General features: G+C 42.7%; 1 protein-coding gene across 2 annotated transcripts in view; it reads right to left on the minus strand.

The window, feature by feature from the left end:
- tmem94 (transmembrane protein 94) overlaps positions 1–27,463 on the minus strand; it is a 36,436-nt gene extending 8,973 nt beyond the window's left edge. Inside the window, exons 1-21 of one of the 2 annotated variants that reach the window (XM_030077713.1) lie at positions 27,350–27,463; positions 24,811–25,208; positions 18,578–18,697; positions 15,879–16,006; positions 14,913–15,049; positions 14,067–14,275; positions 13,268–13,419; positions 12,859–12,961; positions 12,611–12,697; positions 11,985–12,101; positions 10,836–10,892; positions 7,511–7,615; positions 7,061–7,234; positions 5,246–5,467; positions 4,684–4,996; positions 3,964–4,137; positions 3,315–3,417; positions 2,659–2,867; positions 2,299–2,480; positions 1,998–2,130; positions 78–193 (exon numbers count right to left, since the gene is read on the minus strand). In XM_030077713.1, coding sequence (XP_029933573.1) covers positions 78–193; positions 1,998–2,130; positions 2,299–2,480; positions 2,659–2,867; positions 3,315–3,417; positions 3,964–4,137; positions 4,684–4,996; positions 5,246–5,467; positions 7,061–7,234; positions 7,511–7,615; positions 10,836–10,892; positions 11,985–12,101; positions 12,611–12,697; positions 12,859–12,961; positions 13,268–13,419; positions 14,067–14,275; positions 14,913–15,049; positions 15,879–16,006; positions 18,578–18,697; positions 24,811–24,834 — 2,865 coding nt within the window. In that variant the 5' untranslated portion in view covers positions 24,835–25,208; positions 27,350–27,463. The remainder of the gene's footprint in view (positions 1–77; positions 194–1,997; positions 2,131–2,298; positions 2,481–2,658; positions 2,868–3,314; positions 3,418–3,963; positions 4,138–4,683; positions 4,997–5,245; positions 5,468–7,060; positions 7,235–7,510; positions 7,616–10,835; positions 10,893–11,984; positions 12,102–12,610; positions 12,698–12,858; positions 12,962–13,267; positions 13,420–14,066; positions 14,276–14,912; positions 15,050–15,878; positions 16,007–18,577; positions 18,698–24,810; positions 25,209–27,349) is intronic. The other variant, XM_030077714.1, reaches the window with a different exon arrangement.
- Positions 27,464–27,741: the final 278 nt, after the last annotated feature.

A 27,741-nucleotide genomic window follows, 5' to 3' on the forward strand; every position in this document is an offset into this window, starting at 1 on the left:
TTTTAAGACAAGTCACTGAATTCCCAGCTCGTTTTCACTAACAGTAATTTTGTTGGTATTGACAAAGCCAATGTTACCCTGTTGCAGTCCTCCAGGAAGCTGGGGACATCGCTGTCTGTGGGCTGGAAACTGGCCAGGTCAGAGTGGGCTTCCTCCTCTGGGAGTAACGGACCTTCTGCCTCGTCCCGAGAATCTACAACACACACAAAAACAGCTGGGGACACAGCAAAACTGGACATCACAGCATAGATTTGTTTTATCTTGCTCACTCAGACTCATACACTTGACAACTTGGTTTGATTCAGGAAGCACATACACTATATTACCAAAAGTATTCGCTCACCTGCCTTTACTCATACTATGAACTGAAGTGCCATCCCATTCCTAACCCATAGAGTTCAATATGATGTTGGTCCACCTTTTGCAGCTATTACAGCTTCAACTCTTCTGGGAAGACTGTCCACAAGGTTGAGGAGAGTGTTTATAGGAATTTTTGACCATTCTTCCAAAAGCGCATTGGTGAGGTCACACACTGATGTTGGTCGAGAAGGCCTGGCTCTCAGTCTCCGCTCTAATTCATCCCAAAGGTGTTCTATCGGGTTCAGGTCAGGACTCTGTGCAGGCCAGTCAAGTTCATCCACACCAGACTCTGTCATCCATGTCTTTATGGACCTTGCTTTGTGCACTGGTGCACAGTCATGTTGGAAGAGGAAGGGGCCCGCTCCAAACTGTTCCCACAAGGTTGGGAGCATGGAATTGTCCAAAATGTTTTGGTATCCTGAAGCATTCAAAGTTCCTTTCACTGGAACTAAGGGGCCAAGCCCAGCTCCTGAAAAACAACCCCACACCATAATTCCTCCTCCACCAAATTTCACAGTCGGCACAATGCAGTCTGAAATGTACCGTTCTCCTGGCAACCTCCAAACCCAGACTCGTCCATCAGATTGCCAGATGGAAAAGCGTGATTCATCACTCCAGAGAACGCGTCTCCACTGCTCTAGAGGCCAGTGGCGGCGTGCTTTACACCATTGCATCCGACGCTTTGCATTGCACTTGGTGATGTGTGGCTTGGCTGCAGCTGCTCGGCCATGGAAACCCATTCCATGAAGCTCTCTGCGTACTGTACTTGGGCTAATCTGAAGGTCACATGAAGTTTGTAGCTCTGTAGCAATTGACTGTGCAGAAAGTCGGCGACCTCTTTGCACTATGCGCTTCAGCATCCGCTGACCCTTCTCCGTCACTTTACGTGGCCTACCACTTCGTGGCTGAGTTGCTGTTGTTCCCAAACGCTTCCATTTTGTTATAATAGAGCTGACAGTTGACTGTGGAATATTTAGGAGCGAGGAAATTTCACGACTGGATTTGTTGCACAGGTGGCATCCTATGACAGTTCCACGCTGGAATTCACTGAGCTCCTGAGAGCGGCCCATTCTTTCACAAATGTCTTGTTTCACAGTCTGCATGCCTGAGTGCTTGATTTTATACACCTGTGGCCAGGCCAAGTGATTAGGACACCTGATTCTGATCATTTGAATGGGTGAGCGAATACTTTTGGTAATATAGTGTACTTTATAACCAGTTGGATGTGAGTGAAATTCAAGTTCTGAAATAACATACACTACAAAGTCATTATGGAAAATCCAAAGTGCAACCAGTGTTGAAAATCAGTGCTAAATGACCAATCAGACCTTTCTCACAGCATCCATTCTGACATGAAATAGCATGTAATGACATTAATTTAAGTTCTGTTCATTTCAAGTGTACTGGAGTCTTTCTGGTGAGCCAGGATACACAAGGCTCTGCTAGACCTAAATGTAACAGAACCTTCATTGATTGTATTAGTAATGTGTTTACCCTGCTCTTTCATGTCAAAACAGCTACTGTGAAAACGGACTATTGCAGTGATCATCAGCCCAAAAGTCAGGCAGTCTATCCCCAGAACACACAGGAACCCATTAAAAGCTCTATTTTAAAATGTAAAAAGGCAGGTATGGTACCTTGGTTCAAGTCTTCATGCAAGGAGCCCTGACTGGGACTGGACGGAGCTCCATCACAGGGACCATCTCCATTCGGAGTCAGAGAGATGTGACAGTTCCAGCCTGTCTCTAAACCCATCTTCTCTGCAAAAACCTGCAAAGACAACACTTAAGATGTTATTTGATGCATAAAACCTTTTTAGATTTTTTTCAATTTATATTTCATGTATCTCGTATTTTCAGTGTATTTTCATATTCAGGTTAATTCTCATGTATTGTGTTGCACACTGTACATGATGCAGCGGTTCATAAGTATATTGACCTTGCTGCGGAGCTCATCCTCCATAGAAAAGTAAACAAAGCGGATGCAGGCAGTGACCAGGGCGTCAATGAGCCGGACGGTGTCCAGCCTGGCCTGGTACTGGGACGACACCATACCCATGAAGATCTGACCGCTCAGGGCCTGGACGCAATCCTCACGCTCAACACCCTCACCGATACCCTCTGGAGAGATGACAGTAAAGATGTTGGAAGGGACAGAGAGAGAGAGAGGGAGAAAAAGAGGGTTGGATTTGGAGACGGTTATCCATCACTTTTCCACTGAAGCACATTCCAAAATGCTACCCTTTTCTGTGCAGATCCCTCTCTCTTTTACCCTTAACTATGCCTCCCTCCCATGTACCGTCGGAGCTCCAGCTATTCCTGCGGGAGCTGTGCTTGATGGGGGTGGTGGAGGGCAGCTCCACCCCGGAGAAGAGGCTGGGACCCGGGGCCAGCTCCACACACTTCCCATTCAGCTGGCAGGACAGTGACACCTGCATGGGCTTGTAGGCAAAAGCTGAGCAGTAGCCTGACAAACAGGCACGCTGGTAAAAGTCTAGAACCTTCTTTCTGTAGGAGGGGAAAGGAAAGAGTAAAAGGAGTTAAAGGGTAAAATGTAAGGTGCTGGTGAAAGTATAGCAGGAAACATACACCTGTATAACTCTACTTTAAACCATTGCATTTGACTATTCAGTGCTGTGGTAAAACTGCATCATTCTGCTTGTTCTGCGAGCAGAAACACTGCCCAAACAGTCAAAATGTAGGAGGAAAAATTCTGAAAAAGTGCTGCAAGTGATGCATATCTAAACTAGGGATGCATCGATTGTTTTGTCTTTCAAACAGCTGAGAGTGAGAGCTTGATAGAAATGATCAAAACACTGACCCTACACTATGTACACCGGAGTAGTTTATATCTTTAGAATATAATGTTTTGATCACTGCTGTTTGATCATACTGTTAAATTGAAGTATACTGAGACCTGTCGTAATTTGACACAATGATCAGTCTTCTTGATACCTGTCTGAGCCCGACAGGGGGTAGATATCAGCACCATCCCAGAAGTCAGTGCAGGCCTCCAGGATGAGATCAGCTGAACCATGTGACAGCATCTGGACGTTATCTACAGCAGAGGCAGCAGAGGGCAGGGAGTCAAGGCATGGAGCAGACTGAGTGAATTCTATTACTGAAAAACAAACTCTTCAATTTACTCTGCCTTACACTGTAGGACGGATAGAGAAACAGTGGAGGAAAAAAAGGGGGGCGGGGGGGGGGGCGGGTAATGTAAAATGCTAGAAATGTGTTGCATTATCATCACGTGTGTGTATCACAAAATATGGCAGCAGTAAAACAGACCTGGAACTACTGTCCCCCACAGTGTGATTACATATGAATTTCATTTACTACAAAAAGTCTACAGTGGGGGAAACAGTTAAGGTGAGGTTTACAGTTTCTGTTGTACAAATAAATACCGCTCTGTGAAAAAGAAACATGACAAAATGACTTTCTGTACACTGATGGAAGTTTAACAGCACGTGTTGGAAAGTGTCTCGCTCCACTTCCCTTACATGAACTTGTGATTGTAAAAAAGGTGAAGCAGAACAAAACAGCAAAGTAAAACAAGCTGAAGTAGGCAGGTTGTGAGAGAGAGACAAGCATGTGAACTCACTTGAGGAGGAGTCTCGTACAAACAGGGAGATGAGGTGGGAGATGGGAGGCTGGCGTTTGTTGAAGTGATGCAGGCGGCGGGAGGCTGACTCCTTGGCTTTTTCTCCAGACGGCAGCTGGTAAAGAGCCAAGTGGTTCTCCTGTTTGAACAGCTCCCTGGCGCCGGGGGTGAATCCTGACACACAAACAAACAAAGCACATGTAATATTTTTTTTATTGTCACTACCCAATACTGACTCTTAAAATATTATTTTCTTTATATAAGAGATAAACCAACACCCAATTGGGATGATTGCACTTGTTACCAATGCAACTGTTTTATAAAAATGATTTTCTTAAATCAAGTGTGTTTTTCTTTTGAAAATGGTGAGGACCCTTTGGACTAGACAATAAAAACTAACAATAAAATAAGAAATAAGCACAAAATTCGATGGCTGAGTATGCATGGTTCTCACCGGCAACTATGTTTTGTTTGTTTTTTGTCAGTTGCGAAAGCTATGAGAGGGTGACATCACCAAAAACACGAGGCACTGTGCAATATGTGTTAAAGGAATAAATGAAAATGTGCTTCAGTGACTACAAGACTGTAGTTCCAGACTGACTGCTTTGCTCAAAAGCCACGTTAGGGTAAACTGAGCTGGATTTTAAAATAAACACTCTTAAAACACTCTTAAACACACTCTTTAAGAGCCCTGCTGTCTTCCCACTGTCCCATGCTGACCTATGAGCCTGGACAGCTCGCACAGCCCCCACGGTACGTAAACAGGCAGCACAGTGCCATGGCTCTCCTGGAGCGCCAGGTTGGACAGATGGTCGGAGAAGCGGCAGAGCTGCTGGGTGACGCTGGCGTTGCACAGATTGAGCATGATGTTGAGGCCCAGCGGCTTGAGGGAGGGCAGGTGGCACTGCCAGGACAGGTCGTCGAACTGGATGCTGACGGGGTTCTGCTGGTCCTGCGACAAGCTCAGCATCTCCAGGTGGTAGTCGCACACAAAGTCTTCGGCCTCAGCCTCCTGACAGCCCAGCACTAGGTCCTGGGAATGAAAAACCAAAGTCAGATGGACTCACTGTGTACTTACATTTGCAGGCAACATACTTTTGCAAACCTTTGTGAGCAGTTTTGTAATTCACACAGAAAGGACATACATTGCAGATCTCATTTTTAATTAAAGCATAAGGGCAGCAGATAGAATTATGTGACTCATAAGACCTGGAGATGACAAACATGCATTTGCTCTAATTTTCCTGGATTTTCCAAATCTAGGTAAGAACGCTGTGATTACCTGTGCCTGGTCATCATCTCCTCCCTCGGTGTCGTGGCTGAAGCTGACGTTGGATCCGGAGTGGTGTTTGGTGCGAGTGTGTGCGTGCTGGCAGGAGAGCCGGGGCCGGAGTGTGTCAGAGGAGCGAGCCGTGTCGTGTGAGGTCTCGCTTGGCTCGGGCCCCTCCCCCAGAATGACTGATGACTCCGTTCCCAGACAGAGCAGAGCCTCTGCCTCCTGGACCTGAGGGACAGCAGGCACAGCCAATCAGGAGTTGATCCACCATTTTGCATCACCAGAACTGCTGAATTCAAATTGGTGCAAAGTAGGCTTGTGTCATTGTTTCTACAGGGGGAGGTGGGGGGGGGGGGGGTTGGGGGGGGGGGGGGGGGGGCACAAGACTTAGACAAAATTTTTGCAAGAGGAGATGGCATGAAAATGGAGAGGGTGACGATAAACTAGCATAGGCCCTCTGCCACTGGTGCCCTGCTGGCTTGGTACATGTCAGAGGAATGCAACTAGTGGAAGATGGGTTTTGTACATTTTGGACTCAGCCTCTCATGTGAGCATTTTTTCCAAATTTCACAGCACTCCACCCAAAATGTTTTGAAGTAACAAATTTAACAGTTTGGCCCAATGGTGGCGCTAAAGGAAAGGTGATGGTGACACCAAAAGTTTTGTTTGCTGGGAAGCATGAGTATGCTCAGAAAATTACATGGCACTGCATCCATTAAATTTTATTTAATGCTGCATAGATATGTGTTCCATAGAAGTCACATGTTTGGCCTGAGGGCTCCTTTTGAGAGTATGCACGCGTTTACCAATTATCATGGCAATCTGAGAAGTAGATTTAATAACTTGTTATTAATATTAACATATTGCACCACAAAAAGGACAAGGACTGCTCATGTGTGCTAAGAGAAGAGCTAGCTACCGTCAGGAATGTAGCCTAGTATATAGAATTAGAAATGATGTGAAACGGGCAGATTGTGTGAGGCATGAATGTAAAACCAAAACAAAACAAACAAATGAAAAATGGATATCCGGTCTTCAACCAGATAATGACATTGGATGGCCAGTTCTCAAAATATCTGTTATTCACATCGCCAGTCGATACTAATGACTTCTTGTCCAGTGTGTGACACTTCCAGTCTGTAACTCACCATGCACTGGAATTTAAAGACTCTCCCGCCACCAAATATTTCTGCCAATTGCAGGCGAACGTAAAGCTGAAGCAGAGACCTGCCAGTTACAATTTGAGTGTGATTAAGTCACAGATTACTGAATGCATGTTTTAATGCAACAGTATGGAGAACACTGACTGTGTTGAGGGTCTATCAGCTAAGTGTTGGCGTGCTGTATCCAAGTCCTGTATGTAGTTGTTGCCACTGCTGGTTGTTATGGAAACAAGACCCTTTTTTCAAAATCAGCACAAAATGCTGGAAGTGGCGGTTTTGTCACAAAAAAGGAGGAACTAGTGCTTGTGTGAATATACCTAATTATTACCGTTAACTACTATATATGTATGTATATATAAACAACAACTGTACACACCACAAATGTGAAAAAACTGTGACTAAAATAAGGCAAATGGCTACAATTATGAGGAAGTTCAACCACAGAGACAACACTGAACTGAACATCATGATGCAGCTGCACTATGAGGTCTAACTACATGTCACTCACGTATGTAGGCAGCCAGGAATGCTTTACAACAACAAAAAGTTTGTAGTGAGGAGAAACTGAATCAGACAGAATAATTAACTGATGACAAAAAGACAACAAAAAGGTTTTCTGAGCCAGCAAACACGCACACACACACACTTACACCCCTACCTCATCCCTGTCATCGTCAGTCTCCAATCGGCCATAGGAGTTGACTGACAGGTCGTCTCGGAGGTCATCCTGGCTGTCATGAGGTGGTTCAACCCGTCCGCTGAAGAACAGCACCGTCTCCGGACTGGGGTTGGGCCACGACAGGATGCCCTGCTTATCCACACAGCAAAGCACCTACACACACAACACACACACAACAGATTTAGATGTAAACTCATGCATCAAGTATTCTCTTCCAATTTATTCCTGTTTGATTCTGAGAATTTTAAAACATTACAATATGTAAATCTGTTAACTATAACTAGAGCTATATGTCCGGAACAGAAGTGACGGAACACATGATGTGTAGGAAACATGCAAACTAGTGAAATCAACGCCCATACCAGTGTGTGCACTTCCACACACACACACACACACACACACACACACACACACACACACAGTACTTACAGTAACAGATCCCAGATTGTGTAAAAGGCTGGAAGTGTAGCAAAGTGTCTGAGATTCTCCCTTCAGGACGCCCACCAGGTGTCTCCACACACAGCGCAGCATCTCCTGCACACACACACACACACACACACACACACACACACACACACACACACACACACACACACACACACACACACACACACACACACACACACACACACACACACACACACACACACACACACACACACACACACACACACAGTGTCACACTATTCGTCTCTACCACATGGTAGAAGAGGGGCACACATTTCAATCAATGCAGGTGATTAAAAATAAATTACAGAGTGCACAAGCATCCTTTTAACTAAAGCGCTTAAAGCTACTAAAATGAGAATTTGGAAAGCTAGTTTTCAGTAGCAAAGAAGAGGAAATGGAGTGAAAAACTAAGCCTGAAAAGCCTAAACCAGCTCTAAAACAAACACGTGCCTATATTGGTTTGGTGAACGGGCTGAAAATGTAAGAAAAAGACAAAGGTTCTAAGCTACAACGCAAAGCTGAAGCCGAAAGAAATAAGCAGCATTTGTAAATGGTCCGAACACATCCATGCACTTCTTGATTCTTGTTTTGGGTGGAATCCGGGATGGCTGGTTCAGTCATGAGGATGCGGTCCTGATGGAGTCACAGCAGCTTCCTAGTCCTCTTGTTATAATGCAAGCAGTGTCCGAAATGTACTTTTTGGTCTCCTTGCCAATAGCTGGCAAAGTGAATGCTATTTTATATAGAATTTGAATCAAGTTTTCAGAATTGAAAACATATTTAAACAATGGATCAAGTTTACGGAGGCACCAATGTGGAGTTTCAGGGAAAATAATGATGATAACCAATAATTAACTGTTTGTTGCAGCCTACACGTATGATAACCGATAACATGACTCTTGCATTTGCAAAAATGTGATGATGATAATGAAGGCTAACTTTTCAGACTGACCAGAATAACCTTTTTAGATGTCAAATGTCAATACAATTTCTGTAAACAAACTGTAGGTAAACAAAAGCAGGGCAATTTTTACCACCATTCTCCATCCAATGTTTTTCCTGTTCTCTCTTCAGGTGTTAACAGGCAGTGATGGAATTCATTTAAATTGAAGAGAAAATTATGTGGAGAGCCCCATATTAAACATGTTGCACTCTACAACACCCAACATGTAGTGTTTGTTTAACGTAGCAATATCTAATGAAAGACAGTCAAACAGATACATATTAAAGAATTAAAAGAAACATGAATACTTCTGACAGTGTTGAATGTTTTTTCCCATTAATGACTAAAATGTAGCAGAACAATGAGTCACAGAGGAAACGCCACTATTGTAAGCAAAGGCTCCGCATCATCAGATCTAATTACTAACTGAAATTCCATTATCGGAACAATAACAATAATTTAATTTTCTCAATTACTGGAGGATAATGTCAGCCAACAATATATTGTGCCTCTCTAATCAAGTTAACAATTCATTATGACGTGACTCACCACATGGCAATAATGCTAATGACTAACATCAGGCAAGTTAACCATCCTGATAGCAGAGAAACAGAAGTTTGGGTGCTACCGGTTTGTGCAGAGCGGTGCAACAGGCAGCCAATCAGGAGTCGGTTTGATTTGGTTTGCTTACAGTCACAGAGAGTGGACTGTTGCCAGGGACAACGTCTTATAACAGGCAAAAAACAAAGCAGAGATGTTGTGATTCTGCATCAAAAAGTTACTGTTTTAGAGTGGCAGGTGAACATAAGCAATGGATCGAGGACCAATTCTACACGCATTTGACGCGAGTGTTAATTCCTGTGCCAAAATCACAAACATTTCACGTTAAATCCCAAGGAGATAAGGACAGGACACCAGGACAGGAAAACCTAGAGAATTACTGGCATAGGGCCAAGTGGGGCTGATTTCCAGTCATGCAGTGTAGGCAGACAAGTAGAGGTGGAAGGTCAAGCACAGATTTAAGTGAAAGCCCTTCTCAGATCACCTCTTCCCTCTTCGCCTTATTCCATCACACCCACTTTTAAGTTTGTTTTTTCCACCTTTGACTTAGAAATTCCAGTCAGCTACTTGGCTAGCAAGCTAGTAAACCAAGTTATCGACACCTAGAAACTAGAAATCTATGTTTCCAGCAGAAACTTGCTTTAAATGGCTCTTCATTTCTGTCTGTGTGTCCACATTTTTAAACGACTATAGACATGTAATACATCCAAATTGTTTACTGTTTTCTGCTAAATTGAATTATGCCAAGGTTGAAGCAATATGACTTCAGCTTCTGACAACACGACCCTCAGAAACCGGCACCATCATGTTCAGGACAGGTTTTGCTTTAGCTTTGCCCACACAAACATCTTGCTTCATCACATTTTATTACTGTATTCATGCCCACACTTTTAAACACACAGACGCCTGTTATACATGTATTTTTTCCAATGTCTTCTTCTGAATCTAACCGTGCCAGGGCTGAAGTGACTGCACCTCTACTTTTATCATGGCTAGCTTCAAAAAGGGCGGCCCTGACATGTCTAAAACAGTAAAATAACTGTCCCTTTGGAAGTTTCAAGACAAAATGAACATAGATGGCCCCTTCCTTCGTGTCATGGAAAATAAGGTGAAAACTCTACCACTTCCTGTTTATTCATGTGTGGCAATGCCACAGCCAAAGACAAATACACACTTAGAAAAACAGATCAGTGGTAATATACTGCTGATTGTGGATTTGATTTGGATTTTCTCTGATTACTACAGACCAGCCAACAATGGAAGGGTCAAAGACTGGGTTTGGTCAGAGACTGCGTGAGTCGTGGGAACAGGAAGTAGTATCCAGGGGTTAAAGGTGCAAAAAAAATACAAGGACAGACTGCCAAAAAAAAAATGACAAATATGACTGGAGTCATTCGAGGATAAACTTACATCCAGAGGTGCTCGGTCAAGACGTGTTGACTGATAATCCAGAGATGAAGAAGTGACCATAACCAAAGAGCCAAAGGAAACAAAAATAACTTGTCGTGCAAGATGAAGAAAATATTGAAAAAAAAAAAAGTAATGTGCTTATACTAAAATAAAAACACGCAACGGGTGGCAAATGGATGGAGAATTGGAGAGGTGATGTGAATCAGAAGACGTCCATGACGATTTCCATAGTGAAGAAATAAAAGCATGGTGTGATAGTGAGAGCTGTGTGCGGGGTTCCACAGAGGGGGTTGCAGGGGCGAGGACAGCGAGCAAGTGAAGACAGGCGGGGTGGAGGGGTCAAGCAAGCGAAGTAGGGAGCAGGGGCAGCGAGACAGCAAGAGGTTATACCTGGGAGGAAACCACTTCGGTGTAGCTGCTTAGAGTATCCTCAGAGAACTTAGCAAGCTGGGGCAAGAGAAGAGGCTAGTTAAAACACAGAGGGAGGACCTTACTGCATCTCCTCTGTGTCTGTGTGTGTGTGTCAGGGTTGGAAATTAGCACCAGCCACATCCTGGTGATTTTGTGTAGGGGTGGGTGAATTTGCTCAACCTACCAGGCCATGGTGGCAGGTAAATAAAAGTGGTAGCATGACAGAGGGATTTGTGACATTACACAACACTGACTGAATAATGAGTCTGGCACTGGACTCTACATAAGGATTTAGCTCAGAGAGAGAGAGTGTGTGTGTGCGTGCGTGTCTGCACAAGGTGTGCATATGAGAGGGGGAGAATAGCAGTATTTTCCTTAAGAACAGCCTATTGCTTGAATATTGTGATCTCATTTTATTATTTTTTTAAAACAAGAAAATGGCTGGTAAAAAAAAAAAAAAAAAATTAAGTGGCTGGTAGATTTTGGAATCCACTAGCCACGGTGGCAGGTAGAGAAAAAAAAAGTTAATTTCCAACCCTGGTGTGTGTGGGGGCGTGTGTGTATGTGTGTCAGTGTGTTTTGGCTGATAGGGCAGAATGACCTTTTGAATCCCAAAACCAATTGTGGAGTGAAGCTGGCTATCATTTCTGCCCATATTCAGTAAAATTCCACAAATTTCATCAAAAAATGTATGTTCATCAAGGCACAAAAAACTGTTTAGCTTGTAATGGGACACTTTAAATCTCCACTAACAAACTGTAATGACATTCATACAAACGCATGTGAAATGTGATCAAAATATCTCACTAGAATCAATTCAGGGCCTCCCACAGACAGTAGTACTACTGATAAATTACACTAGAAATGAGTGATAAATCAATCTTCCATCATATCAGAGCTGGATGACACAGTCTCACCCTAGTGTGTGTGTGTGTGTGTGTGTGTGTGTGTGCATCCGTGTGTCTTTAGATGTTAGTTACAACACAGAACACAAAAGCTTGAGTCCTCTCTGCGTTAGTAGCTATAGCATTTTTTAGCTCCTGTCAGTGCATAACACAAACTTCTTTGTGTGTGTGTGTGTGTGTGTGTGTGTGTGTGTGTGTGTGTGTGTGTGTGTGTGTGTCTTACCAGGCCCGTGGGTGAAGCCCGGCTGGACTCAGCAAGGACTCGGGCCTCTCCGTAGGCATTCACCAGCACCCACATGACAGGAAAGAGCAAGGGCAAAATGGGCAGAACGCCCATCAACTGCAAACACAATTTCCGACAGTCATCTCATTTGTAATTACTTAGTTTACTTTAAATGTTTATTTAATGAAGGAGTTTCATTGAGATTTAAAAAAAAAAAAAACATTTGTTTGACAAATTAAGACAGTTTTAGTTCCAACATTTTTAAGACCTGAATTAAAGATGTTCAATGCTTCATTTAACTTTATTTAAGACTACTGAAGGCCTTGGGTTGACATCTGACTTTTTCAGCTCCTGCTAGCAGTACATCCTTAACAAACATAAAAGTTCAAGACAGACAACATACACTGTCCAAAATCAAAAATTACAACTGTACAATACGTAGCATAATATGTGCTTGCTATAGCAGAGCCACAAGGAAGCAGTCCGGTACCATTCCAAAAGCTGGCCCAGACGTATCAATTAACATTCATTTCTAATGATTTGATAAGCAAATACACAACGTGGTGAGAACAGCAAAACTCTCCAGAGACTCCAGTCTTTGTGGATTTATAGTTTTGAATGGTTACCTGCAGTTGAAAGAAGTTGTAACGGGCCGGGGTGAGACTTGGTGCTTCACAGAAATACCGGACAGTATTCACCAGCAGGAACGCAACCTAAAGGCAGAGATCATAAATGCACTCAATGAGGCTCAGCACACACAAGCACAGTGCATTTAGATAAAGGGGTCGGCTACTAAGACAAAGAGCTGTCCTTTGGGCTGTTTTAAGAACACACAATGCCAAATATCTCAGACACTCTTTATGCAATGGCTCACCAGCACAATAGGACAGGCTAGCTTGGCCATCAGTGACTGTACAGTAAACCTCTCATTATCCAGCGCTGTGATTGGCCGAGACATTGCCAGCTCCAAACTGTTCCTGTTAAAACAAACAGACAACAAAGAAGGAAAGGACAGTAAACTTTTACACGGCTCGAAACATCCACTTATATAGTTGGGGTTAGGGTTAGATTAATGTTCTGTTATTAATGTTCTGTTATTATTGTGCATGTGTATTGTAAACCACATCAGTAAACCAAACTCTTACATAACAACAAAATCTGAAGTGAGAAACCCAATAATTGAACTCAAAATGCGTCACACTCACCAATTTGGAAAAATTCAAGCAATACATTTAGAAAGGCAGCTCAAAACCACAAGGACAGATTATATCCAATTTCCCCACCTGACAGTGTCCAGTACTGGGGTTCGGACCACTCTGAAGAGACGGTGTTTCTGGGGGTTCTGGGGACCTCTCTTCTCATTGGCCCGTGGGGAGGGAGGAGGGGAGAATGGGGGGAACAAATCTCCTGGCTCCAACACAATGTGCTCATCATCCTGAACAGATGAAACAGATGAAGCCGGTTACAGTGTGAGTGGAGTTTTCAAGCAGGGTGGGTTGTTGTGACCTAGATGTAAAGGCAGAAGTATACTACAAATGTGCAAAAAAAAAAAAAAATCAAATCAAATCAAACAGCAAATGTCAGTTTACGGGTCCTACTTATCACCCAAAAGTACCCAAACATGCTCAGTTACCCAAATGTACTCCTAGAATACCCCAAGTTGCGTACTCTGCGGTACTTTTTGAATAATTGTTTGGGTAAATGGGGTGGGGATCAGATCAGTGTCTTGAGATCTGTTTAATGACACTCAACGCCAGATGGGGGAGCTTGCAAACCGTAGTGTTCACTAGGAGATGGGAGGAGACAAGGAAAAGAGATTTTAAAAAAGGTGAATCTGTTTGATCTTGGAAATGAGCAACAGAAGGCTGCAAAGTAATACTTCCATGATAAAGACAGACGGATACTTCCCTGGGCAAGAACGGATGAAATGTTAACAAAGGAAAAAAAATAAGAAAACACGCAGCCAAAAGGACATACAAAAAATGCAAACCAAACAACAGATGCTGTTGACCAGCTGTGTGTTGGTGGGCTGTGTGAAACTAATTACTTATTTGCAGCATGTATATCCAAACACAGACTAACCTTAATGCCTCTGAGGGATGCAAATGCCTCCTGGCCAGGTCTCAGGGCAATGATGTCTCCCTCCACAAGCAGACTGACAGGCAGGTTGACCAGCTGGGAGTCGCGATAGGTCCAGTGGAGGGACCAGGAGGGGGACGAGGGTGTGTACAAGTCAGGGTACAGAGATGGAGACCACTGCACCGGTTCACCTACACACCGTGACAGATAGTCTGGAGTGATGCAGTGAGGAGGGAGACAATGAGGATGGAGAGTGAGTTTAGGCAAAATGAATATTGCAACCATACACTTGTCACCACCCACAAATAATGTACTTCCTCTCTGAGCCAATCAGCAACAAATATATAACTGCACATCTGTAACTGTAGCATCCCCCTAGACCCAAACTGCATAATTTTCGAAATACCACAACACTGTGATGTGATGCATTTCAATAGTATTTCGATATCAGACATTGTTAGATTACAATCAACACTGACTTTTTGGTCTAAAAGTTAAAATTCTGGTATTGTGACTACACTATGACAGACTGATGAACAGATGAACAATGCAGCACACCCTGTGAGCTAATCTGTGCAATTCTAAAAGTGCAAGAACATAGTGTTGAGGTGCATCATTCACCCAAGTTTCATTAAATTCGGTTAGTGAAGTCTGAGATATTGCATGAGAATAGACAAACAAATGAACAGACCAATCCATATTCCATCAGAGATTTAATCATAAGGAACAACAACAAATTAGAAGAAGCTAGAGAGTGATACAGAGAGGCAGTAATGTCACCTGAAATAAAAAGTACAAATGCCACAATTCTGCTGTATTTCAACAGCTGAGCTGACCAGCCTGACTCACCATTGAGTTGTGTGATGATGCCCTTAAGGCGCCGGACCATCTCCCTCCTCTTCAGCCTCTCCTGACGTCCGACCAGCAGCAGGTTCAGCAGGAGGAGGAGGAGGAGGGCTGCGGCATTCACCAGCTCTATACCAGAACTGTGGTGGAGGAGAGACGAGTCAGAAGTGGACAGGAACAGAGGGCACAGATCCAAAATGTGAGGCAGACAAGTGAAAATTACTCACCCTTTAAAGGATATAGTATTTGACCAAATATAACTATTACCTTTGTTGAACCTTAACTAATGTCTTTAAAGGAACTATTCCTTTAGCTTGTCAAAAGAATCCATCTGCTATCTACTTCCCAGTTCAAAAAACTTAAAGTATAACCTGATTTCAGTAGGTGTTCTGACTAGCTGATAGCCTAATTAATAAAGTTGCCGGAAAGTGTCCAATAGAGAGAAGAAAAGCGGTGAAAGGTTGTCGTGGTGTATAGAGAGAGCAATGACATCTGGTGTAAAATGACACGAATGCGATTTTTGCAATTTCTCACTTCTCTGCTTGAGCTTGCATATTATTTTTCATCAGTACTGAAGTTCTGTGGATGAGGGAACTGGTCTGTGGGTGGGTGAGCAAGAATGACAGAAACAGGCAGACCTCCATGTTGCTAACACTTGGCTTGTAGCTGCTATCAGGCATTGGACATTTAAAATCCCTCCTGAGTTTAGGAATAGTTCACCAACAATTTATTTTGCAGCAATTGTAGCATGACTGCTAGCTTCAGATCATCAAAGATTGGGTGATTTTCAACATGTGGACAGGGCCATATCACCTTAATTTGCCAATGTATAAAAAAAAAAAAAAGAAATATAAGAGGTAATGCCAACTGGAACAAAATTACACTCCTCACATTAGAAATACACAGCAAGTCCTTACTAACTAAGCCAGGACGATTAAGTTCTGTGTTTAAAAAAAAAAGGGCACCCACCTGCCCTTTGGCTGGCTGCCATGGCAACAGAAAAGACCCAGCACCACCAGAAGAGTGAGTGCAGCTCCCGGCCAATGGAGACAGGAGTGACGGTTGCCATGGTAAAGGAAGCTCTTCACCCACTGCTCCTGTGATAAAACAACAACAGCAAAACAATGTACAGTGTTATGTAACACATTTGACATGAACATGTGACGCTTATTTTGGATCAGGAGCTGTGCCACAATTGGGAGATGGAATCAGCGCAGTGTGTGCATAGTGGTTTGTGTGTGCGTGTTCTTGTACCTCTAAGAGGACCAACCGTCCTCACTAGAATCCAAGGACAACGAAAATCCTCGAAAGTGGAGGCATTCTACCAGTTAGTCAACGATTAAAATTTGGGTTTACGGTTAAAGCAATTAAAGGATCCCATACAACAATAAAAACATAATACAAGTTACAATAATACCACTTGTTAATCAAAAGCCATATGATAAAAATGAGTCTTAAGAAGAGATTTAAAAAAGACACTGAGTTTGCCAGCCTGAGATCTCCAGGCAGGGAGTTCCACAGCTTAGGGGCCTGGACGGCAAAGGCTCGGTCCCCTTTAGTGATGAGCTGGGCCCTAGGAACGGCTTGTAGAGCCCTGCTGGAAGATCTCAGGCAGCGATCAGGCTCATAAGGAATGAACAGTTCACTAATATAGGCAGGAGCCTGACTGTTCAAGGCGTTAAAAACAAGCAGTAAAACCTTAAAATCAATTCTAAAACTCAAAGGCAACAAGTGAAGGGCAGCTAGGACTGGTGTAATGTGGTCGGTTTTCTTGCTACGAGTTAAAAGCCTGGCAGCAGCATTCTGCATCTGTTGCAGTCTTTGGATGTTTCACTTGCTTATACCAGAATAAAGTGCACTGCAATAGTTGAGTCTGGAAGTGATGAATGCATGGATGACCTTTTCTAAATCTGCTGGAGAGAGGAATGACCTGATTTTAGAGTTGTCGGAGGTGTGCAAAGGAGGACTGCATTACTTTAGTCACCTGAGCATCAAAAGTCAATTCAGAATCAAAGATGACTCCTAAGTTACAGGCCTCTGTACAAACATTGTTTGATAGGGCACCCAGACTGGAGGAGGGATTGTTTATGTTGCTAGTACTGGGGCCGGAAGGAGTAATTATGATTACTACTGATTTGGAGTCATTCAGCTTAAGAATTTTTTTTGACATCCAATTTTTAACTTCAGACAGACAGGACAAAATGTGCAAACCAGGAACCAGATTTTAACGGGACATACAACTGGGTATCGTCCGCGTAGCAGTGAAAATCAATACCATAACTATGCAGGATTTGCCCCAGGGGTAACATGTAAACAGTGAATAAAAGAGGACCCAGAATAGACCCCTGGGGGACACCAGAAACAAGAGGAGCACAAGAGGAGGAAGCATCTCCAAGGATAACAGAAAATGATCTATTAGACAAATAGGAAATGAACCAGTCCAGCGCCACATCACTGATGCCAACACTGTTTTTCAGACGGCTGATTAATAAGGTAGATAGGAGGATGTGTCATTGTCACCCTAGCTTTTAGGTGTCATGAATGTACAATAACCTTTAGCATATGTACTTATTAAAATATCAATTACAAAACTCAGGTGAATATTTTCCACTTTGTTCTGCTACACTAGCACAAAATACGTCTGTACTACTTGATGTCCAAAATAAATTACCAAGAAAAAGCTACTTTCATTTCAGGGTGAATTTTGCCATTTTTGACCAAAAACTACTTGAATATATGAGGATTTATATTTAAAACTTGCTAACTCAGACGTACAAGTTTACAAGGAGCACAACAAGAAATGGAAACTCCTCCACCAGACCACTGTCACTCAACCAGAGCTTTGTGAACAAAGAAAATCGAATGGATGATAAAGTAAATATTGGACTTCTGGAGCCTACATGCTTTTGGCTTCAGAGCACTTGAATTAGGGAGTAATTTATTTATTACTGTAGTAATATCGTGGTCTTCATTCTAATTTCCTAGAACTCTAAAGATGCAGGACCTGGCCACTTCAGCTGTTTTGGACGAGGCTTACATGGAGCAGCACTAGCAAACTAGTTGCGTGTTGTATGAATACAGACTGGGTTTAGGTACTGAGGGGATTAGGGATGCACCGGTCCGATATTAGTATAAGATATCGGCGTCAATATCAACATTTAACCTGGATCAGGTATCTGTAAAAGCAGCCGATCCTTCCCCTTTAAATCTTTGCGACACGGGCTACGTCATATGGCACGTGTGTGGCACGTGTGCCGCATGCCGCGAGAGTTAATTGAGTTGAGTTGCAAACACAAGCAACATGGAGCGAAAGAGAGGGTCTGCGATAAGGAGGTACTTCACCCTTAGCACGCCAACTAGCTTTTGCAATGTATGTAAAATGAATGTTGCCAGGGGTGGTGGTAGCACTGCCAGATATAATACCCCAAATTTAATCCAGCACCTCCAGAAACACCGCGCGAAGGAGCACGATGAATTCCAGTAGCTGAACAGATCAAAGGGAGCCGCTGCTGCTGTTGAGATTTGTAGCTTCTTAAATCAACAATGATATTGGATCAGTATCTGGTATCGACCGATACGTAAGGCCCCAGCATTGGCATCGGAACTGAAAAAGTCGGATCGGTGCATCCCTAGAGGGGATGTACACTGACAGGAGCATATGTGTGTACCTGTGCAGAGACCCGTCTGCGTGCAGTCCTCTCGTGCTGCTCCAGCAGGCTGCTGAGCTGGTCCCTGAGCTTCCCCAGAGCCTGGCTGGTGGACAGGCCCAGAGTCACAGCCTCCTCCTCCTGCAACGACAGATTCCACACTGCTTTCATACTGCCATGCCATGCCTGTTTCATTCCACCAAACGAATGAAACCATTTTGGGTAAAACAATAATCCTGAATATTTCTCCAGGTGCCATCATCACAATTAGCATTCCTAATGATGTGAAAACCTGGGGCCTGATTCACAAATCAAGATAAGTCAAGATAAATCTTAATAAATGACATTAGAGGAAATTTTAAGAAGTTCCTACATGCAGTCACTCAACACATTCTCAGTTTCTTTAAAGTTATTTCTTACAAATACACGTAAAACTTCTTAAAGTAGGACCTGCATTAATTATTGGTAATAAAGTTTAGCCATACCAACATTGAGGCTAGAAGACCAAATTAAATTTTCATTCATTAAAATAGGCATAAGCATGTTTATCAATATTAATGGTGTCTCTCAGGTAGCAGAAAACTTAATTTGATGTATTAGCCTACAAATCCATCACATCACATCACTAAATCCATCCATCTTTGGTCTATACCAAATAATGCTTTAATTAATGTTAGGTGTAAGAAAACCTATGAAGACTTACAACCAATTTGACTAAAAGTAGAGGCTTACCTATTAATTGTAGAAATTTTAAGACAGGTGAAGGACTGTCTTAAAGCTAAGAAAAGAATTCAAGACCAAATTGGAGAATTTTCATTTCAAGAATACCATTTATTCGTTGTTTTTTTCTTAGAAAGAAACACAAGAAACTAGTGAAAATACATGAAAACTGTTTTTGTGAATATTATTTTCTTCTTTTCTAAATACTAAAATTAAGAGAAAAAAGGCACTTGAGAATACTGTTTTTAGATTTAATGAATCCGGATCCGGATTATTTACTGTACAAGTTGCTGTAGTTGATAGTAGTGAAGATGCTGATACATGATGCAGACATTTTAAATGAGCTGTTATGACATGCCAGTGTTTTGACATTATTTAGTGTGGAACTGCAATAGACAATAAACAGTAAACAGCCCTAACAGAAACAAACACCACTGAATAATGACAGTTCACAGTTCAACTTAGGTCATTACATGCACATTCTAGTCACACCCATGAAAGAATGATGACAACAAACATTGTTAGAAGGTTAAGTCATACTCTGACTATGAACAGCTGTTGATTTAAGTCAATTCCAGGTGAAAATTACACTGTTGCATGACTAGTAAATACTGATGCTGAATTGCAGGCTATTGACCATATACGGAATTAGCTGAGCAAAGAGGAAATCAATGTGTTCGCAAGAGAAAGGGAAAGCTACAGAGCCGTATCATATGTTAGTGGGAAAGCAACCTTTTCCCACACTCCCATGTCAGCGTGAGGATGTGTGTGTCTGCAAGGGTCTGTGTATACACACACTGAAAGACGTACACAGTTATGAGCACATATACACACACATACACACAAGGCTCAGCTTTCAAGCTCTGCATCCCACTCAGCTTGGCTATAAATATCTACTCACTTCCCCAGAGTAACAAAGCCTCAACAAAATCCTCAAGACAGACATAAACACACTGAGACACAAGAAACCTAAGCAGCGTTAGTGTAGCAGAGGACGCCCACTAACCAACAAGGACCTCGATTAACCTCAGATACTCACCGGCAAAACACAGGCAAGCATGCCTCATGCTTATTACACAAAATATGCAATCAAGACTATTGGTACTAAAGACTTGTCTGAACTTTACATGGCAGACATTGTCTCCTGCCCACACAGGCACTAAACAGCCTTGTTACATTTATATATCCCCCTACTCGGAGGAGAGCTTTAATCCGCAACAGACTGACAGATACAGCATTAATCAGACAAGAGACAGAACACTAAGATGGTCAACTTACAGTCCTCTTTTTCCTGAGACAGATCCCTTCTCTCATCTTCAACACCATGACGGCCCTGCTCTTTTGCTGTCAATTCTGTATTACCGCTGCCGGAGCTGCAAGGACAACGTCTAAACAGCAGCCACGATGCGTGACGAGAATAGTTATATTCCGGAAAACTAATTCTCAAAAAAAAAAGAGGCAAATTTTAACTAAGTCATTGCAGGAGAAACAGCCTGCTCATTTCCACAGCCAGGAAAGAGTCAGTGATGCTGCAAAAACCTCACCCAAATTTCTCTCTTCACTGGGCTGCAGACAGCAGAGCCCAGCCAGCCAAGCCCAGCATCAGTGCAGGCTGCCAGCTGGACTCCCATTCAAAAACACAAAGTCTGCCTGCCTCTCTGGCTCGGACCAAACCTTGCTCAGTTCAGTTCAGTTCAGCGTCTGGCTAGGCAACTAAGCAACAAAGCCTCGACTGCAGAGAGAGAGGAGGGGGGCTGAAAGAGAAAAATAGGGCCAGACAGTGAGGGGGAGAGAAAGAGGCTCTTTTGACAAGAGGAACGTTGCCAACCTGGCCTGTATAACCCCAATTTGGGCTTTGTTCCACTCTAGCCAGCAAAGCATATTTTGCAATGATGTAGGGATGCACAAAGAGGGGACAGAGAGCAAACTGACACAACTAAACACGAGAGACAGAGACAGAACCATCAAAAGCAAGACAGACAGCAAGACGAAGCAAGAAATGAAGAACAGGTGCCCTTACGAATCTGTTTCCGCCTGTTTCCAACCAGTCCCAGCACTTTAACCTCCACTGCACTCAGAGCAGCGTCTCTCAGCCAAAATCATGTACCCACATGCCGGGAAATAAATGTGCTGGTGCTGAGGAGACAACTTGCAAAATGACCCATCAAATGTCATTCAAGCTCTTCCCGCTATGGTCACATGGGATTAAGAATTACATGGGAATCTAATGTAATTAATGAATTATCCCTCTACTTCTGTGGTTTCATGAAATGCACTCGCACAGGATAATGAAATTCACTGACATCACCAGTACCAAGGATACAATTATATAATGGGCAAGATTTTACAATTTGTCACTTCAATTGTTCTCCATAATTCATGACACAATGAAGACAGAAATGATGTCCCTGGAAAATAAGAAGAAATTTACATATATTGTTCACCAAAAATGTAAAATTTTTGATATCTTGATTTGCATGACATTACTATTATCAAAAATCTGGCCAAGATATACTTTATCATCCACAAGTGGAGCTTTTGCTTTGATTCACTTAGGCCTTTGCCACCAACAAGGAATTGGCTCCATTACAATTTGTGAACCTCATTTTGAACCATTCTGAGCATTCTGACCAAAAATAAATTGGCTCAGAACCTGAAAAGTTGGTTCCCAGATGGAACCAAAAAAATAGTGGGACCTGAAATGGGAGCTATGACAAAAACAACAGTGGGCATGTCTTATTCTACAGGGAAAGGTGAAAACAAGGGAGAAATCAAAAAGCATGCAGCAGTCTGGATGGATAGGAATACTAGACTAAGTAAATCATATTCAAAATTGCTACAAAGCTGGTGAAGGGTGCGTCTGTTAGGACCCAGGACTCCAAAAAAGACCCAGAATAAGTGGCGCTGGACAGGATAATATCAGGGGTATTAAAAACTCCTTGACGCCATTCTGGGTCATAGTGCAGCAAACCAACAGACTGGGGCTGAATTCAGCCACAGTTATGCTGGAGGCAGTGGCCAGAGATCATGACACAATGGTTCCACTCCAAACTGGTGCAAACATGCCTGCTTCACTGGTTAGTACCTCGGTTTCAAGAACCCCCAAATGGAACTGGCTCAAGAAACAGAACAGTTTTGGTCGAAAAAAGGCAAATGTGATTGCTAGCTGCCACAGGCAACATGTACACATATACAAACTTAGATGAAATCCATACCAATACAGACACAATCATACATGAAAAATTAGAAAAACTGCAAGTGCATCAGCACAACTCTCAAAAGCATGGAAAAAAAATACTGGACACTCACCCATACACAATAAAAGCTTGCTGCACAGTCCTCACGAACAAAAGTCCCATTACACAATCCTGCATAAATACAGAATATAAAACCCTGTTGCAGAAATGCAGAAACCTGACTGCAGAGAGGACTGAGATACACTATCTTAGCTCTGAGCAATCAGGTCTGGGGTGTTTTGTGCTGAAAATCCCTTTACAAATCACAGAAATGACACAGTTGCACAGGACTAAAATCAAAAACAATCTCTGCAATCAGTGCAAATGGACTTGCCTCAACAATATCAGTCCTTTGCAACTAAGGCTTTTGATACACTTAGCAGCGTCACTATGAAATTTAACATGCAATCACAGATTTACATATAGTATGGTCATTACACACAATACCCAAAAAGAGTGTGTTTTTGAACTATATACTGCTCACTGAATTACTTGTAGCTATTGGGTAAAAATTTGAAATGTGGAAAAAGAAGCGTCTACTCTACCTCTACAACTTCTAGGACATTCATGCCTCCTTGTGAAGGAGGACCTGCTACACACTACTGCCAGCACTGATATGAGTTAATGATTGCATAATAGAAAGCAGCACATAGGTGGAAAAACTGTGATAGGAGAGGAAGAAAGAGCTTGTCTTTGAACCTGTTGAGCAACAGGTCAGTCAGCCATTTTTCCAGTCCTACGAGTGTTGTTGACCCAGCAGCGCTCCATTGTGAAATGCCTCTCCTACACATCCATGTTTAACTAAAGAGGTTTAATCTATTGACCCTTCAGATGAGTAATCTGAAATGCCCAGGCCTACACAGTCATGGTGAGAGCTTATGTGAGAAAATGAATGTGGGAGAATGTGATGCAGAGAAAGCAGCCAGAGAAGAAGCTTCAATAGTTGTTTGGTTATGGTAGCAACTACCAATTCTATATGATACCGTAACGGCTCAAAGAACTCTCTGATAGTTGAAAAAAGAATAAAAAATAAGGCAAAGCCATTTGAGTATGGTGCTATAAGAGTCCTTTCTAAAAAAGGTCTTCATAGTACCAAAAATGGTTTTGCTATTTAAAAAAAAAAAAACAACTTCTGGTCAACTATAGCTGACACTTCTGTGAAGTGAATTTCAACTTCCCCTTTAGCATCTCAATCCACGTCACATTATGCTTTTTGCCTACCCATCTGCTATTACAAAGACTTTCTCCAAAGATTATGTAATACATCACCATTTACTGGAAACTAGTGCTGTATAGATTGCAGTAACATCCACATGCACCGCAGATAATGCACATATCTGGCAGTTCGGGTCATAAAAAAATTAACATTCTGATTAATAGCAGATGGGTGAAAAAATATTTTTTGAGTTTAATGAATAGTTAAAGTGATCCATGATACCTGCATCTCCCCTGAATTGAGAAAAAGGCTGTGTGTATTTACTCATGAGGCACAACGGTGTAACTTCGCTGATTACTGAAATCTCAAGACATGCCAACTGAATCAGTCAGGAGCTAATGGTAATTAATGTTCCGTGTTCTTCTGCACATACGGAAAGGTCTCAAACACACATGCACACACAGTCCATACATACAGTGAAATTGTTTTAAGTAAAGCAGCCATCCTCCTGATAAATCCTGAGCTCTACGAGCAATCTAAATAAAATGTTTCATAAGCTAAAAGTTTAATTCTGTTTCCCCTGGAGAGTTTCCTTTGTCCTGACAAGTTTGTAGCTACAGGTTTTAGATTTGCTGCTTAAATATGCCACGGTATTTGCCACAGTGACACTGATCTATGCAAGGAAAAGCTTACAATTACTGAGAGCAGCCATTCAAAGCTTTAAAGTAAATCGCTTAACACTCAAACATCAATAACATACAGAAATCACCTGGAAAGCTTGTGCTGCTCAATGTAATTTAAAAAGCAACACAGCCTCCAGGGACATATAGAGGTTGTGTGAAACATCCATACAGGTATGGGTCTCTAAATCTGAGAAAATAATTCATTCAGGGTGGCTGGCAGGTGGATAATTTATGCCTGCATGCAGATTCAGATAACGTCAGAGCCAATCGACACATCACTACTGGAGACACATAAAAATCACTGTAACAGCATGAGCCTATGCTGGCACATTCTACTGCCTAGCTAAGCATTCTCCTCAAAGTCCCAGGGGCGCTATCTGTCCCATAAACACCTCCCCACCTCAGGGACCAATATGCAGCACAAGCAGATGCTGAGGGGCGCTAGGCAACCAGACTCACCTGCTTCTTATCCTGCGGCTCCATGGTTACCACTCAACATACTCCGCTCCTCAGCTGGCCGATGACGCTGGGCAGAGCCCTGTCAATGCCACTCTGCAGTATCCAATGCCTGCCACCGCACACCTGAGGCTCTTGGGTGATCCTTCTCAGCCGGCTGCCTCTGGAAGCTGCAGCTTGAGAACGGAAGAAGACAAAGAAGGCAGACGGGTGCGGCCTCAGTCCTCCACCCGGCAACACCTCCCTCCCCGCCTCCTCTGCCAGTCTGACAGGAGGCACACCCACACCTGCAGTGGCCAGCAGAGTGAACCAGGGATGTTTGGGGCTTTGTTTGGAGGATTAACTGCAGTTTAGGCCTCGCCACAGCATAAGTGTCCTCCTCATTACATTCATTTAGGGATCTGTGGATGAATCAAACAGGTATGGATTATTATGGAAGTCCAACTGGATGACAAACAAACACCCTGCACTGCAAGCAATGTCAGTTAAGGTGTTGGGTGTTAAAGAGATATCATCCTAGTCCAGGAGGTTTTACTGTCACCAAACCAGTTTGAGCTACTTATAAGAAGTACCTTGCATTCCATCATTATAAATAGCATTGCACTACAGCCCCCAGATGTTAGCATAATAGCTCTATTGAAAAGGGGACGAAGGCCCTGAATCTACTGACACCAGCCTCACTCACTCTGACAACATAAGCAGCTTCCTCTAGCACAAAAAACCCACTGAACTCCAGAGTCAGCAGTCTCCATTGGCAAAGAGTTGACAATGCTCAGCCAAACAGGGAAGAGGCAGGCAGACACAAGGGTGAGGGGGTACGCTGACAACTAAATATGATTATCCAGAGAGGAAAAAAAAAAATCTAACTGCATACGGTGCACAGTGGAAGTGGAGAAAATGTCATGTGTAGATTATGGAAGTGAAATCAAAACAGCCTACAGGTAATATTGCGAGGTGTAGCCACACCTTGCTTTAATGAAGGACTGCAGAGTGTGTGCAATTATAGGAATCATAGCTCACAACCATCATCATGTGCCAACAAAAGCTATCTATGTGGCCCTCTACTGTCAGTCCCAAACTAAATCCACTCTTAACTGGAGCTGTAGTTTCTTGGCTGGAGTGCTGATCCCGTCCCTTTTGCCTGGACTCATCAGTCTCTCTGGTAAGTGTGGCCGACCAAACCAAACCTAACAACAAATGCTAACACTAATATTAATATTAATGTAAACTCCTCAACAAGCTGACATTAATTTGAGGATACTTGTGTTTACAAACATTATTTTTCCTTTTCCTTATGTATAGCTGGTGTGCTTGAATGACTGTGGATGTGTTCAATTGTTGTTTTATGTAATGTCATGAGAATTTCTCTGCTGCAAATCAAATTTCCCCAAGGGGACAAATAAATGCATAATAAATAGCCGGCCTACCTCAGGGAAATTCAACACGTTCTCCCTTCTCCTATCAGGGATCTCAACTGACACACATAATGACCACTAACATATGCCACAAGCCATTTCGCGTGAATTTTAAATAAGTAACTTCGGGACACGTAACGTAACTAAATTGCACTCAATTACATATACAGAGTTGCTGTTTAACTGTTAATACTTCTGTTGAAACTGTTCATATTCCTATCTTTTTATAATCCTTGTTCATAGTGTTTATATTGCTTACTGCTATTTATCATGTGTATACTGTATATTTCTTCTAAATTTGCACATTGACCTACCTCTATGCACATTTTATACACCCATGCACACGGTTTTTTTCTGTTTTTTTTTGTTGCACATTGCTTTTTGCACACTGGGTTGTACTTAGGTTATTCTGTTGTTCTGTTGTTAGGTTATTCTTATGCTGTTATACTTAGATCTTATTCTTTATTTCTATTTTTTTTATTTACTTAATCTGTAATCTGTGGATACTGCTGAAGAAAATGTGAATTTCCTGCGGGATGAATAAAGTACCTACCTACCTACCTACCTCATACGGCGGCTAGCTACTGTACCTCGCTAGCTAGACACGCTTTAGCCGTGTTCCAAAACACCATTCAAAAAGCAAGTGATGTGTCACTGCTTATCTACAGTAAAGTAAATACCATGTGACCCCACTATATCATTCGTTAGGAGCCCCTACTCTTTGCAGTTTCATCCACCAAGACGCACTTAATCTGAACTTTTAACCGCAATTAGAGTTCGTTCATAGTCGCTATACCGCCCACAAACGGTATTAACGTCAAGCCTGTGATAATGCAAGAGGCGCTTCTCAAAGGTAGCTAACACGTTGATATGATATGGGAAAGAGCCTTAAAAATAAGAAAACATCGTGAACCGTGTTCTAGCAGATAAGTGACGCTGCGGGCAACCGGTGAAAGAAACTGGCAGTTTGGAGTTTGGCGTTTGACGTTAGTTGTCTGGATGACAGACGACCCCTTCACTCGATGTCAAACCCAGATGCTAAGAGGTGCTACGAATTGTGCTGTTGCATCATTCGCTTTCAAACAGCTCCGCCTGCCTGTATACAATATTTTTTTATAAGATCTTACCATTCCCTGTGTCCCACTGTCTGATTGTATCCTCGCCCTCTCTAATGTTGTTTTTTCTCTCGGATATCCAGTGTGGCTCGGTGCCTTTCCCGTAACACAGCCGCCATGTTCGAGTAATGGGTCGAGCTCTGTCGGGGAGAAGAGCCCCTGTGCTATGATTGGACGGAGTTAGGTAGCACTCTCCTCTGATTGGCTGACAGCAGAGGGGCGGGTCTCTATCTTCCGAGCAGGTTTATGGCTCTATTTTGAAATAGGAAACCCACATTCGTGTTTAACAACCACTTTCAAATGTGTAATATTTCCCCCGTGCAAATTTGTCTGAAGCTTTCGCACGTCAGGATGATGCAGTTCTGCCTCCACTTTGGTAAACACTTCTGAACACAAGCACTTCT

The sequence above is a fragment of the Myripristis murdjan genome, chromosome 19, assembly GCF_902150065.1.
Source record: "Myripristis murdjan chromosome 19, fMyrMur1.1, whole genome shotgun sequence".
In the NCBI taxonomy this organism is placed as follows: Eukaryota; Metazoa; Chordata; class Actinopteri; order Holocentriformes; family Holocentridae; genus Myripristis; species Myripristis murdjan.